Source organism: Puntigrus tetrazona, chromosome 16 (assembly GCF_018831695.1).
Source record: "Puntigrus tetrazona isolate hp1 chromosome 16, ASM1883169v1, whole genome shotgun sequence".
In the NCBI taxonomy this organism is placed as follows: Eukaryota; Metazoa; Chordata; class Actinopteri; order Cypriniformes; family Cyprinidae; genus Puntigrus; species Puntigrus tetrazona.
Window position 1 is genome coordinate 6290058 of NC_056714.1, and position 15955 is coordinate 6306012.

The following is a 15955-nucleotide window of genomic DNA, read 5'->3' on the forward strand; positions in this document are numbered from 1 at the left end:
CATCCTAGGTGTCGGTGACTTTCTTCTTTCAGACGAACACTGTCTGTAAAAAATTATCCTGGCTCTTCCAAGCTTGGTAATGCTGCTGGATAGCGGGCATTATTTTGAAGAGCCGCAAATATATATGTACACTGTGAAACTGTATGCCTCTGGGGTTTATCATGTCCTCTGAAGAAGATCGATGGGGTTTTGTAAGAAAAATATTTCTATTTTTAAAATTAAAACTCAAATCGCTGACTTCCTGCAACGGCTGCATGCGCGTTCGCATCAAGTCGAATCACCGTAACGATTAAAAGTCGAAACCGAGAAGTAAAAAGGATTTCGTATGAGGAGTCAGAGGTCAGAGGTCAAGAAGCCAGAACCCGACTCTCTCTCGTGAACGCTTGAATGTGTTTGAAAGCCTACGTCAAACCTTTTTTCATTTTCTTACAGGATGCGAGGTTATATAAATTGACCAAAGTTGATTAAATTCTACAACTAGATTGGTACCGTCTCGGCTGTGAGGAGACTTTCTGCCTAGTGGACCTTTATCACAGTGGAACTGATTACAGGAAGCTGAAGAGTGGTGTATTGATTCTTCCGGTTATGTATATTTTTTAATGTGTAATCACATAGTTGAATAAAAGCAGGATGCATGTGCAGGATGATTTTAAAATCCAGTCTTTTTCAGAGACAGGTGAAGAGATATGACACAAAGTCACCGTCTATCGTAAGATTACGTTGCAAGGAGTCATGTTATGTTTAATAGTTTTAATAATGCTATAGCCAGTAGTTCTACTCTGAAATGTGTGTTCCGGGGCGGAAAGCCTTTGTTTTTGCAGCACTTATTCAACCGCTAGCAGTCAATTCAGAGTTATTATTTCAGTGTATTTCATATAGTTATTGTCTGCGATGCCCCCTGAATCTCTTCCCTGTGTGATTCCTTCATGCTTTCTAGAGGATCGAGATATTTCACCGTATCCTGAGGGATACTCTTTCTCTCTCTCTCTCAGGGCAGGAAGCCCATGAAGACTCAATGCTGGGACGGATCACTTTTCAGCACCAAGTCAGCATTTTCTGGGAAGACTGACATAAGAGGACACAGGATCTCTGGCTGGAAGATCATCTGCGTGCCAGGGAAACCGGTTTAATCAGATTCATCCAGAGATAGAACTGTCTCACAAACACCCAACACTGCTCTCTCAAGCACATCTGAAGAAACGAGAGATGCTCGCTTGCGCTGAAGCTGATGAGAGGGTGTTGTGGGTGGTTGCCAGGGCGTTGCTATGCAGTTGTTACAGTTTTAGACTGGCCTTTAGAGAATTGCTATTGCAGTTTCAAGGGTGCTTGCCAACTGGATCTTTCACTTTATCATCCTTCTCTTTCAGGGATTTCACGAGAGGCTGATGTAACGGTCATGACAGGCGTGCTTTTGGTCCGTCTGTCCTCCTCTAAAGCCATCAACACTTTCCGATATGTTGAGCGGCTCATCTCTCACCAGCAGTGTGTTACAAAAAACACGGCAGAACCGATCGGAGACCAGTGCCTAATGTAATGTGCATTAACTTTACAAAACAACACATTCTTTTTGTTGTACTTTTAGCGATACTAAGTCATTTTTATAAGCATGCTTTGGAGAAAAACATCAAAAGAAAGTCATTGACATATTTAAAGATCAGCGTTTCTTTCAGCTTAAACAGCTCAGATTTACATTTAGTCTAGAACTAGGCTAGGTGTCATGGCTGCTTATGGTGGCCATTAGCACCGATGCTTTTATTAAAATGTCATTTTTCATTTCTGTCTATAAAACAAGCAATTATAGCATTCATCGTTTCAACATAAACTAAATATTAAAATGATATCAGTGATAAACAAACAAATCATGAAACACTAAAACTATACATAATATAAAACTATATATAATATTTGAGCTGCTTAAGACTGCTTTTGTGCTCAGGTGTCTAAATGGTTTATAACTGTTTAAAGCATTTTCTGAAATACCTTTCACTGACCACTGGCAGAAAGAAACATCTGTTGACGTGCTCGGGCTGACAGTCGTATTACAGTCGTGTTTTTATCGTGTCACTCTTCTCTCGTCTTAAAGCCGATCTCGCCTGGTTCTCCTCAGTCCCAGCAGAGCCAAAACCCTGTCGGTAATCCTGCAGGACATGCTCTCATCCCTCCAAAGCCCTCGTTTTTCAGCAGCAGGTTAAGCATGAACCTTCATCACCAGAGCGTTTCTCCAGCGTCTCCCGAAGAGCCATGAGCTCACTGCATATTCAATATCCTCCGCCATAAATCAACACATTAGAAACATTACTGTACGCGGATCGAGACGGATATTTCTCGTTCGCATTGTCTCAGCTCAGATTATTCTGTCAGAACAGGTTGTTGCACAACGGTGCGGAATAAATAATAACATTTCTGACATCTCAAATCAGAACGACGTGCATCCGATTGTCAAACATCATGGAAAAACCATAGAAGCAACAACAACAAACCTACAAAACAGCCTCTCTGTTTCTCTGATCTGCCTGTCATGAATTGTCGAATCCAATGAGCCCGTGCTGGTCTACAATTGTCCAGATTTGGTGCTGATCTGAGGTCACCTTTGTCACTGTCCCAGCGGTGGATGGACGGAGGTGCCAGCGTGTGAGTAATGTAGGGTACACCCAAGACATGCCAGTTAGCCAAGGTGACCTTTCACCCCGCCTCGCCCAGACCGAGCCGAGCCAATTCAACACGTTTACTGGGCAATGCCCTTCTCTGTCAGCCATCAAATCAGCTTTGAGTTCATGCAAGCATGATGGATGAAGCATGTTCTCACACCCATTGAGCGTTTCAATCACTGGACTCATGTGGAAGCAGGTTCTCGGTCCAGGTGAATGTGCAGCTTTAGAGGTTTAAAGAGCTTTATTACTCCAAAATCTGGAATATTTTACCAATGGAAATCAGACGAGCTCTTTTAAAAGGCATCTAGGCATCTAAAAGATGAAACTGAGCAATTCCAATAGGGTCCTGGCACCATCTGTACTTGGGCCCTAAATATATATTATTATGGTTATTATGATTATTATTGTCAAGGGATGCCCAGGTCTTTAAGTGGCAAACAGGAGAAGCTGCAGTGCAGTTTTTTTTCCCATCACTATGAGCAGCTGTGTGTTTAGAGTGATAATGACGGCACAGATGCAGACGCTTAGCAGGATTATAGTGCATGATCTGCCTCTTACGCTCAAGATATGTGAGAAACTTAGAAACTGAGCAAGAGTCGGAAACGGAGGAGAAAGAGCTGGATCTCACTGCCAAGGAAAACAGCGCTGCACTTGGGAAACAATCAGCTGAGCATCAGGCAGGTTTACAGGAGCTTCAGACACTTTAATGCCTTAAGAGCAGCTCTTAGAGACACGTGAGTCTCTCTGTCAGCTCTCGGGGAAGCACAAAACCTGCTCTGTGAACTGAGATCCTGGCAGAGCTCATGCGAGCGTCATTCCGCGTCTATCTTTCCAAGCCATTGGACATTGTTAGTAATTACTCGGCTCTAGGGTCTAGCTGGACTAGGCTTGATAATCGAGACAAAAACGTGCTCTGCATGACGCTGCCATGGAAACGCTCCTAAAACATCTGGTGATGGACACGAGAAAACATGAGCAGTGCGGTTTGAAACCACACACACACACACACACACACACACACACACACCCTGATATCTGCTACAGTAACAAGAGATTAGACAACATCTGCGTCTCGTGTCAAATACTTGCATCAAACATAATAAAAGTATGTAATTCAAACTTTAAATGATTGGTTTGTGGTTTTAACTGCATTTGTTGAGGAACATAACACAAGCATGCACAGTGTTTTGATCAATCAATCAATCAATCAATCAATCAATCTATCTATCTATCTATCTATCTATCTATCTATCTATCTATCTATCTATCTATCTATCTATCTATCTATCTATCTATCTATCTATCCATCCATCCATCCATCCATCCATCCATCTAATCATATTTTTAGATAATTTATCTAGGATACTTTGAAAAGTACATAATTCTAATTTTGAAAAAAACCCCACAAAATAAACCTAATGTTAATACTAATAAATACTACAAAACTATATAAATAGTATAAAATTAGCAGCGGTGTCTGACATGTGTCCGAGTGGGGCTCAGGAGGTCTGTGATGACGTTACCTTGCGGGACAGGGCTGTGTGTTGCAGGACGTGGCTCCGGTGGACGGCCGAGATCGTGAGTTACAGTAAGACGTGTTCACCTGGATCCTCAGATCCTTGTAGCAGACTGATTTACTGACCATCTGACCTGAGGAACGAACACACACACACAACAAGGACTTATATGAAGCTAAATGTAATGCCTCACAAAACCCTGTGACATGAACTCAAAGAAAGTTTGAGTTGAAGAAAGGTCCCAGGTTAAAGGACATCCTAACACAGGTATTGTTCTTTCAGCTGACCCGGCCTCAGGCTCTCTAGGCCATCACTGATGATAATGTCAGCTCTGGTGAGGGGGTACGACCCATGTCAGCTCAGACCTCACAGATTCAGCTATAGAGTTACACCTGCACAGCAATGCTATCGGGTTTCACTCAGATCATTTAGATTGATCTTGGAAGCTTCTCTCATAAACTCTCATGAACGAGCTTAGTGTATGTCTGGGTGTTCAGTGGGGTAGTGATGCACGAGGGTTTGATTTCCATGGAATGCACGCACTGCTGAAAGCGAAACGTTGAATAAGATGCAAGTTGCTTTGGATAAAAGCATCTTCCAAATGCATGAGTGTAAATATGTCACTAAAAATACAATTTTGATTCAGGTTTATTTACGGCACGTATGCATTTTTATTACAAACACCTGTAAATTTAACCAGCATGAGATTGCATGTGTATTGCAATCAACAGGGCATAATGAGCTCGAGCTGGACCAGAATCACTGACCCCTCAGAAGATCTGTAGCAGTTAAAGTGTTACTGTTTTAAGACGTGCACGTATCGGACTCAGTACCTCCTGCGCAGCTGGCTGAGCACTGCGAGCGAACGATGGCCCACGTGTAGCTGTGCTTGGGCTGGTTGCGTCGCTCTGTATGCTCTTTGCTCAGTGTGTATTCCCACTGAATGCCCGGATTCCAGCCCTGCATGAGAACCTGTGCAGAGACAAACACACACGGCCCATACGAACACCAGGACACACAGGAGATCACAAAAACAATCTTGAGAAAAACTCTATCAGAACCTGTCGCTTTAACCGTAATTCTATTTTGCTGTCATTTTAAATTTTTTTCATGATATAAAAATCAGTAGCAATCAGTAAATATATCGCTCGTAAAACTATATGCCTCTGAAGGGTTAACACATGCCTTCTGAAGCAGATCGAAGCAGGACTTTTTTTTGTTGAGTTCCTTAAAATCATGTTAATATATATAATTTGTATTTTTTTTTCATTACACAAAACAACCTGTTTTAAAGGGCGGGTTCTTTAGCTTGTCAGTAATCAGGCACTGTTATGATTGCCTTCAATTATTGCATATAGTCACGATCTCTAGCTGGAGTTCCCATGATCTCCTCTAGAGGGCACTCCATCCTATACCTCTGTCATTCATTCTGGACTCTGCCAATTACAAACTCCACCAATTTCCCTTCAAGAGGACTATTTAAGTCAGACAAAGCATTATGAAATAACTGACTTATGGTTTCTAATAGGGGTGTCAAAATTAATCGTGGCATCGAAGCGCCACAATGACCGAATAGTCCATAATTGATTATAGATATTATTATCAGGCATGTATTAAAGGAATTTACCCAAAAATTTAAATTACCCCATATTTTACCCACACCAAAGCCATCCTAGGTATATATGATAGTCTTATTTTAGAGTTTTTTTGTTTTTTTTCTTTCAAGCTTGGTAATGCTGTTGGATAGCGGCCATTTTTTTGAAGTAAACTGACATAAATCTAACCTATATGCCCTCAGGGGTTATCACAAGCCCTCTGAAGCAGATTGAGTCAGTATGTCAGTCATTTACCTTATAATTTTGAAATAGAAATATTATTACAAAAACCCTTCGATCTGCTTCAGCGCACATGTGATAACCCCCCGAAGGCCTAGTTTTACGTCTAATTGTGATCTAATTGTCAGGTGTGCTCTTAATGGTCTTATCCACTGCATTGTGACTGGTTGAATACCTCAACCATGTGACAGAAATGAGACATTTGTTGCATCCATTGAAGACATAGTTACTGATTATACTGACTGTGTTTTTACGTGTTGTGTTGCACTGCGCCTCATGAACATAATGCCATCGGTGCATTTGTGATCAGAGAAACTAACAGTACACTTCACTGCTCAAAATTCACATCTGAATAGTAAGCAGCAGATTCTTTAAATAGGAAAACATGTATCTGCAGGCTGTGAGTCAGAAGCACCAGACTGTTCTTGCAGAGTTAGAATCAGTCTCTTTATAGTCTCTGTTCACAGTCAGCATTGATTCAGGAATCAGTCCTCCGTAAATGTGCTGAACACACTCTAATATTTGTGTTCATCTGTTCTGGAACAGTGTTGTAAACACAACACTGATTTGTAGTCATGTCCTCTTTTGGAAACACGAACAAAGTAGTTTTAGTTTTACTTTGAAACATGGCGCCCGCAGCAACACTACTACAGACAGAAGAATAGCTCCGCCTTCTTTGTTTGTGTAAACAGTTGCAAGACCTCCCACACAGTGACGTAGACAAGTGGGGACGTGTTTAAGCTAGACATTTTAGGAAGACGTCATCGAGTATAAACATTTCTATCAATAAATATTGCAACTTTCTCTTTAGAGTGTTACAGCTGGAGAGATGTGGATTTTTGTGGTGTTTTCATTTTTTGGACTCTTTCTAATTTCTAAAACAGTAATGCAATACATTTCTCCAAAACTGATGGAGACACAAACTCATCCTAATCTTGGATGGCCTCAAGGTGAGTGCATTTCCAGCTAATTTTTATTTTCAGGTGAACTACTTATTTGATAAGATTTCCTTTTAATAAATGAATATGAATGTTTTTCTAAATTTATTTTAATAGTCATTCACTAATCGTTACCAGCACTTGATGCAAATAACTATAAATCTTTTTCATGCAGTTAAAAAGTTACAGGCCACTACTACCTCCACCACCAGCGTCTCATTGGTGGGTCCAGTGGAGCTGAGGCTTTCGGGACGATTGTACGGTCTCTTGTAGTTGAACACAGCCCCAGCGATGGCGTGTCGTCCGGGCCAGTCCACTGTCCAGCGTCCATTCAGATAATACTTCCTCTGCAGATTCCTCAGGGCCAGATAAGAGCTGGAGGAGTTGAGCTCCATCACACGAATGCTGCGTGCTCCAGCAGGTATGGTCACCACACGGTAGTACTCTACAGAAATCATACAAAATTACCTTTTTCAAAATAACAGCACTTTTAAATGGGTCCCACTTTATATTAGGTGGCCTTAGCTACTGTGTACTTACATCATTTGATACAATGCACTTTTTCTTACATCGTGCTTATATAAAATACCTATATGTAATTAATTTATGTTATTACATATTTATAATTACACTGTTGACCCATTCCTTACACCTTAATCCCTTAAACCTACCCATACCACCAATCCTGTCCCTACCTTTCCCACCTGCAATATGAATACAATAAGTACTCTGCACTTATGTTTTAATGCAAGTACATAGTAGTTAAAGCCACCTAATATAATGTACGCGGACAGATGAAGTATGTTTTGGCCTTAACTCTGCAACGACTGTGCATGTCAACTAATTCTCATTCATTTGCATCAATGTGTTAGTAGAATGCATGTGTGGCATAACTTTTTCCTCCCAAAATGGCATTTTCATTGTAGCGTTCTTTAAACATTGTAAACATTTTAATATAACGTGATTAAAAACCTTGATGCGTTTAAAAATAAGATGCTCTTTAAAATAGGCCACTGCTATTACTATAGACTATACCTATAGTTTGTTGGGTTTCACTCAAAGGTTTCACTCTAATTCTTAGTATAGTGTTAGTAGAGTAGTTCACTGGTAGGGTTAGGTTAGGAATAAGTTGACATGTATTTGCAAAGTTAGTTATAATCAATAGAATATCTATTGGGAGACCATCACAATAAAGACTTAGCAGATACTAATCAGACAGTCTACTTATTTATAATGAGAGTTAGATGACTTAGAGTTAGAAACAAACAAACAATAAAAAAAACTACTTGTTACGTATGCTGGTGTTAATTCTTGCCTAGTGTTTTAGATCACAATTTAGCTTTTTAGATCATTTATGGGGATGAGTCAAATCTCGTATAACTTACAAAATGAAGATGAAAACTGATTAAATTAATTTGATGATAAATGAAATGTAATCTAACTCTAGATGCTATTGGTTCCCCAGCTCTGACTAGAATGGTGTTTGTGTGTTTAGAGAGCGGACAGACACATACGGCTCAGGTAATGTTGTTTGGTGTATTGTCCTCTGTAGATCTTGCAGGTGGAGTTGTCTCCCTTGCAGACGCCACACAGATCCGGCACGGCGTTGGATCCCAGCACCCTGTCACAGCCCACTCTCTGAAAACACAAACCAGGAGCTCTCAGCAAGCACACTAGCAGAAACAAATAATAACAGAAACAATAAGAAAAGAGGAGGTGCCTCCATGGAGCTAGTAATGATGGAAAAAAATGGGCTAAATATAAAGAAAACAACTCACCCGCTAAAATTTGAGCACTTTCTGTCATGTTCAAATATAATAACACTTTAAATAATAAGCTAAGCTGTTTAGTGACTGTCCAGGCAGCACCATCTCTGAACATGAACATGAGTTTACCAAGGACTAAAACCTGATAGCAGACAGGGAATTTATATTTCTTATTTCAGAAGTCTACCACACACATGCTCATGTACTGTAAACAAAATTAATTTACAAACGTTGTTTTATGTCCATGGACAGTGTCTTACTTTCAAGGTTTCAGACAGGTTTTTGGAGAATAAAATGTCAAAATTTGGTTGGAATAATGTTGCATTGTCATTCAGTGTAATATCTGCGTAAGAATTTAAACAACATGATTATTCTGACTTGCACATATTAAAATATATGGACGAATAAGGGAACTTGTTAAATTTTATTGTGTTTTTAATTAGTAAAAAAATACTGACAAATGGGCAAAACCTAGGATAGTGGCAAATTAAAAAAAAATCAACTAATTAGTATTTGGGGTAAAAGTAATTATTTTTATATTGAAGTTGAAGTTGTTACACTGAATAAAATTTAGTAGGTGTTTTCTGTAAATCAGAGAAATAAGTATCATATTTATTCTTTTGCTCAGAAAACCAAAACATATATATATATATATATATATATATATATATATATATATATATATATATATATATATATATATATATATATATATATATATATATATATATGTATACTTTTTGCATGATTAAACATGCTTAAAGCCTTTTTCATCAATGGCCCATACACGTTAATAAAGAGGTACAAGATGCTCCGAACTACAAAGATTATCTCAGAGGAAGAAACACAAGAAGGTAATGATTTCAACATGCATGTCATGTTCGGTGTGTACATATTTTCTGTGTGTAATATTTTCAGTGCAAACTACTTATGTCATCGACTCGTGTATAATCTAAAACATGAAATGACAAATGATTCCGATGATTCATCATTACTGCTTATTTAAACTAAATCTGCTGAACTACAATTGTTCTGGTTCACTGCAATTTGTCACTATTTCATGCTAACATAATTTCTCTTTTAATTTAACAGCAGATTTGAAATGCTGTCAGTAAAACGCAGCGGCTGAACTCAAATGTAATGGAACTAAATAGTAGTTGGCTCTTTCGCCGCAAACATCCAAAGACGCAATATAAAACTGATGGAAAGTCTTCAGAAAGATGTTTCTCTGAACCAAACAGAGATGAAATACATTTGATCTCTTTGCCTCTCAAGAGGGATTTCCACAGCAGAAGAAAACATTAAAACAAACATTGGGAGAATTCAATACAGATGAATCTTCTTGAAAATCTCTGGTTTTGATGATAACACACACGGTGTCAGTAGTCCATTACCAGAGAGAAGCAAAGCAATGCTTTTATTATATGCAGCCATGTATTACAACTCAACAAACCACTGGATGGAGAAGAAATTTTTGCATCCGACGCATTTTCAGCTGAAAGTTACACACGTTACCCTTGAAAGAAACGAGACAGTATCTCATCTCACCTGCACAACAGATTCAGCAGTCCTCAAAATAAACTAAATCAGTAAAATAGTACGCAAAACTGCTAAAATTAAATGTTAACGCAAACATTCTTCATGCTTTTAATCCCATTTTATTAACCAGTATTCAATGTATTAAAATTCACTAGATAACATGTGCGTTTAATGAATTCGTTGTTTAATTGAATTGAATTGAATTCATGTTTTGTGTCCTTTTCTTTACGAAATCCTGAAAGGTTTGTTTCAGCTTTTTGACTTGACCTTTATCTCAGCTTGAGGCTTATTCCTTTGACTTTTGTGTAAGGGCTTTTTACATTAGCCAAAAAATAGACCATTTTATGTTAAAAAACAAGCCAGCCCAAGCCAGAGGAGGAAAGCTAACACAAAAGTTATGTTACGCATTAGGCAGCTTTCTATAAAAGTAATTAAATAATGCAATTAGTTACATTTTTAGGGACTAACGCAATATTGTGATGCGTTCGTTTTAAAGGGAACTTTCCCCAACACCGGTGTCTACATGTGTAACATCTACAGAGATAATGACTTAAGACCTCAGGTTACGCAGCATTTGCATGCTGTCAAAATAAAAACATTACCTCACAAATGCCATCAATACAGACATCAGAGCTGTCCTGTGAACAGAGCGTCCCGTCCTTGACTTTACTGGAGAGGGCGAAGAAGAAGTCATAACCTTCAGCGAAGCAGTAAAGCTTGCATACGTCCTGATCTGGAACAACACACACACACACACACACACACACACACACACACACACAAACAATGAATTTTAGGCATAGTTCCCTAAAAACACACATCCTATAATCAGTATCAAAAGTATTCACCCCCATGGATTTCTGCTCTGTGACATTTTGAAATTACAGCAAACTAGCAAAAGATATGTATCTTGATTGGTTTGAATGGCTAACTTTGTTATCCAGCTAAATTTGCTTTCAAATCCATCTGTATTCAATTGTCTGAAAGCACACCAAACTTCACTAACTCAGGGAGTCTTACAACTAATGAAGCCCGAGGAACTTTGAGATCAAGCTGCAAGGAGGAAAACAGCTGGAAACGGTTATAGAGAGACTGACAAAGCTCTGGATCTTCCTAGAAGCACTACAATCCCTTCATTAACTCGCCTTAAAGTCAGAGGGGAGAACTGCTGAGGAAGCCCCATCTCCATTCTAAACCATAATAGGTGATTTTTTTGGAAAAGTGTGCTAAAGTCCACCCAAAATCCTAAAATCTAAACTGTTGATATGAAATGTGCTTCCAGAAGAGACAAGGATATGGATCTAGCAACATTTCCTATTTAGAAAAGTCATCAAGAATGGATGAAATGGCCGAATCGTGCTTTGGGATTGCTTTTAAGGAGAAACGACTCTATTCCCTATTCCCCTTTAATTAATGTTTGTGTTTTGTTGTTTGTTTATGGATGCAATGCTAATTTGTGTTTTGTTTTCTGTTGTTGTGATTGTGTAATACACTGCGGGAGATGGTACACCTCAAGGGGTTAATCCTGATAAATGAATTCAAATAAAAGACCCGTTTCCATTATTGCCAATCAGGATGAAGCCAAACCCTTCATGAGATCTTGCTCAGGCATCCAGCGATCTGCATTAAGTGTCAAGATCCAACGACCGAATGAACGCGCATGAAATAGTTTAAGATACATCAGATTTGTGATAGAACCTGATCCAACTTTCTCCGTCTAATTCATCAGATCAGACGCTTGCTGAAGAATAGAGATTCCAGTCATACCTGCGTGAAGATGCATGACTGTAATCATTCCTGGAAACTAATGACTTTCTTGCTTCAGAGATATTAATGTTCTTTGGGTTGCATAAATGCGTAGAATTTATTATGCGGTGGAAGGAAGACACATTTTCCACTTTGAAGGAGTAGCAGAAACAAAAGCTGGTGAATACTACGATTATAGGAACAATACCGATTTTAGTCAAATGCACTGGCTCGTTCTCTCGACCGGTAGAAATGCACGATTATACTCACCATCCACGCGTGTGTAGGGTTTCCACTTGTAGTGCCATCCGCGGAAGGGTTTGCTGTTGAACTCGGCGCACTGGGCGGCTCTGAAGTCCACGGCGTTTTGAGGACAGTCTGCGGTGTTGCACAGTTTGTAAGAGCGAGACGAGCCCTCGCAAAACCTGCCGCCGTACATCGGCCTGAGAGAGAAGAAGAAAAACGCGTGATGCACAGCAACAGAAACTTCATTCAGTCCCTCTGGGTTGCCAAGCGGCTGTAATGTTTGTTGTAGTAATGAGATGCATTGCCAATGAAATTAAGATGTCATTCTATTTTGACAAGGAATCCATTTTCTTGACGCTTAAAATGAAATTTCTGCTGAGGAAAGTGTTTGTATATAAAGTGCAGCGGTGCGTAAAGCATCGTATGATGAACAAGATGAATGATTATCAGAGCATGAATCAAACTCTCTGAGTATGCCAGCAATTTTCCATACGGCAGCTTTTATTGTATCCCTGCTTGTGGGAAATGAAAAGTCCAGCAGAGCTACGGTATTTCACAGGATCGCACGTATCTCAGTGTCTCATTTTCTGTTAGCTCTCCTTCTTCTATAGAGTGCTTCATGGCACGAGGCTCAGGTGATTGGCTGAAAATGAGCGGAGATGAGAATTCAAACCAGTACTTCAGAAGAGTTTTGTTCTTGCCTTGAGATAAATAGCAATGCTATCTTGAAAAGGATTACAGAAGAAGTCTCTTTTGCTCACCAGCTCTGTACAAAAAAGAAGTAAAAATAGTAATATTGTGAAATATTTTTACTATTTAAAATTGTGATGCGCGGCTGAATTTTAAAGGATCTTGTACACTTTTTTCATTTGCTCTGTATCTAAGACAGGATGTAAAGCATCAAGTATGAAGTCTTGCTCTTTTTAATGTTCCCTCTCTGTGTACCTGGGGCTGCTGCAGTGTCTCTCTCTGTAGGTCACTCCACTCTCACAGCTTCTCGAGCAGCCGGACCAGACGGACCAGGATGACCACTGACCGTGAACCGGCTTCGGACCATCATCCCCCTGCTTCACACACTGACCCCGACGACACCACTGCAACAACACACACGTCAAACCGAGCCGAAAAGAAAGACTCTGTCATCACTCTCACCTTTTTAAAAACACTAAATCATTAAATGCGTCATAAAAGGCCTTTAGATTTGTCTAAATGAAGGTCATAGCGATGCATATTTAATCAAAAATTACGTTTTGATATCTTTAAGATAGATTTACTAAATATATTTGGAACGAGATCATGATTTAATCATTTTCGGCGTAGAAGAAAAATGGATCATTTTGACTCATACTGTCACGTATGAAGGGTCTGAGGCGTGCGGGATCCATGTGCAGGCTTTTATTAAATGAAGGCATGGTCAAAACAGGCAGGCGTCAAACAGGGCGAACAGGAATATCAGAGGCAAGACAATAGCAAAATCCAGAGACAGGCGGTGGTCAGGTCAGGCAGCAAACAATCACGGAATCAGAAGACAGGCAGGGTCAAAACCAGATAAACCAGAGACAATAATCCACGGGCGATCTAACAACAAAACAGGCGAAACAATGCAACCTGCAGTTGAGTGGCTTGCTGCAGTATTTATAGTCCTCTGACAGGAAGTAGCAGCAGAGGGAGTGATCGCAGATCACCCAGAGGTAAGAGCTCCCTCTGCTGGCTTGGTGACATAGCCCCCCTCCTAGGAGCGACTCCTGGCGCTCCACAAAACAAACAAAACAAAACATAACTGGGAGCTTGGGAGGGGGTTCGGGGAGGAGTCAGCAAGCTGAGACCAGGGAGGAAGAGACGGTGGGAGGAGCCAGGAGAAGACGGGAGGAGTAAGGAGCGGGAGGCGATGCAGGCCCAGCCATGATGGTCAGTGGTGGAGCCGACGGAGGAGGAGCCATAGAGAGGGAACGGTCATCAACCCCATGGAGCCGACCGACGGCGGTGGAGCAGGTGGTCGAGAGACTGAGGCGGCGCGGAGAGCAGAAGAGCCAGGGTGATGCAGAGGCGCTGGAGGTCCCAGGCGACACCGCAGGCTTTGGCGACTGATGCGAGAGACGGGGGACGAGGGCGACGCGGCGGAGCCAGAGCGACAGAGGACTGAGGTAGAGCCGGGAAGGGAGGAGCCTGACAGAGCCGGAGGGACGGAGGGACGAGGCGAAGCTGGAGAGAGGAATCCTGAGGCGGCGGATGGTCGACGACCGACCAGGGCGCGTAGCCGGAGAGACGATGGAGCCTGGTGAAGCTGGTGGATTGACGGAGCACGGTGGAGAGGAGGGAGCTAGGAGCCTAAGGGAAGCCGACGGGTCTACAAGCCGAGCTGGAGTCCGGGGCTCGGAGGCGGGACGATGAAGCGAGGATCCTTCACCCACGGCGGCAATGGAGACTGGCAGACCCGTGGCGAGCTCCAGGTGGAGGGCAGAGGATGAGTGCAGGGGCTTCTGGGATCCATCGTCGACGTGTGGTAAGGGTGGGAGGTGGGTTAACTTGAGGAGGCGCCGCGAGGCGCGGGCACTGGACGGGCGCACGAGGCGCGGGCACTGGGCGGCGCCTGAGGCGCGGCACTGGGCGGGGCGCCGCAGGCGCGGGCACTGGGCCAGGCGCGCGAGGCGCGGCACTGGGCGGGCGCGCGCAGGCGCGGGCACTGGAGGCTTGGCACGCAGGCGCGGGCACTGGAGGCTTAACACGAGGCGCGGGCACTGGAGGCTTGGCACGCAGGCGCGGGCACTGGAGGCTTGGCACGGCGCGCGGGCACTGGAGGCTTGGCACGAGGCGCCGGCACTGGAGGCTTGGCACGCGAGGCGCGGCACTGGAGGCTTGGCACGACGGCGGGCACTGGAGGCTTGGCGCGACGCGGGCACTGGAGGCTTGGCACGGCGCGCGGGCACTGGAGGCTTGGCACGAGGCGCGGGCACTGGAGGCTTGGCACGAGGCGCGGGCACTGGAGGCCTTTGCACGGCAGGCGGCCATGTTGGAAAGCGGCTCTGGGCAGGCGGCGACCATCTTGGGAAGCGGCTCTGGGCAGGCGGCGACCATCTTGGGAAGCGGCTCTGGGCAGGCGGCGACCATCTTGGGAAGCGGCTCTGGGCAGGCGGCGGCCATCTTGGGAAGCGGCTCTGGGCAGGCGGCGACCATCTTGGGAAGCGGCTCTGGGCAGGCGGCGACCATCTTGGGAAGCGGCTCTGGGCAGGCGGCGACCATCTTGGGAAGCGGCTCTGGGCAGGCGGCGACCATCTTGGGAAGCGGCTCTGGGCAGGCGGCGACCATCTTGGGAAGCGGCTCTGGGCAGGCGGCGACCATCTTGGGAAGCGGCTCTGGGCAGGCGGCGACCATCTTGGGAAGCGGCTCTGGGCAGGCGGCGACCATCTTGGGAAGCGGCTCTGGGCAGGCGGCGACCATCTTGGGAAGCGGCTCTGGGCAGGCGGCGACCATCTTGGGAAGCGGCTCTGGGCAGGCGGCGACCATCTTGGGAAGCGGCTCTGGGCAGGCGGCGACCATCTTGGGAAGCGGCTCTGGGCAGGCGCGACCATCTTGGGAAGCGGCTCTGGGCAGGCGGCGGCCATCTTGGGAAGCGGCTCTGGGCAGGCGGCGGCCATCTTGGGAAGCGGCTCTGGGCAGGCGGCGGCCATCTTGGGAAGCGGCTCTGGGCAGGCGGCGACCATCTTGGGAAGCGGCTCT

The 15955-nt window shown here is 43.4% G+C and overlaps 1 protein-coding gene across 1 annotated transcript in view; it reads right to left on the bottom strand.

The window, feature by feature from the left end:
• Positions 1 to 15955, bottom strand: part of LOC122359836 (A disintegrin and metalloproteinase with thrombospondin motifs 16-like) — a 59788-nt gene that overhangs the window by 10349 nt on the left and 33484 nt on the right. The window contains 7 exon segments of the mRNA XM_043260027.1: positions 4175 to 4301; positions 5002 to 5140; positions 7142 to 7386; positions 8456 to 8579; positions 10849 to 10979; positions 12263 to 12435; positions 13184 to 13332. Coding sequence (XP_043115962.1) covers positions 4175 to 4301; positions 5002 to 5140; positions 7142 to 7386; positions 8456 to 8579; positions 10849 to 10979; positions 12263 to 12435; positions 13184 to 13332 — 1088 coding nt within the window.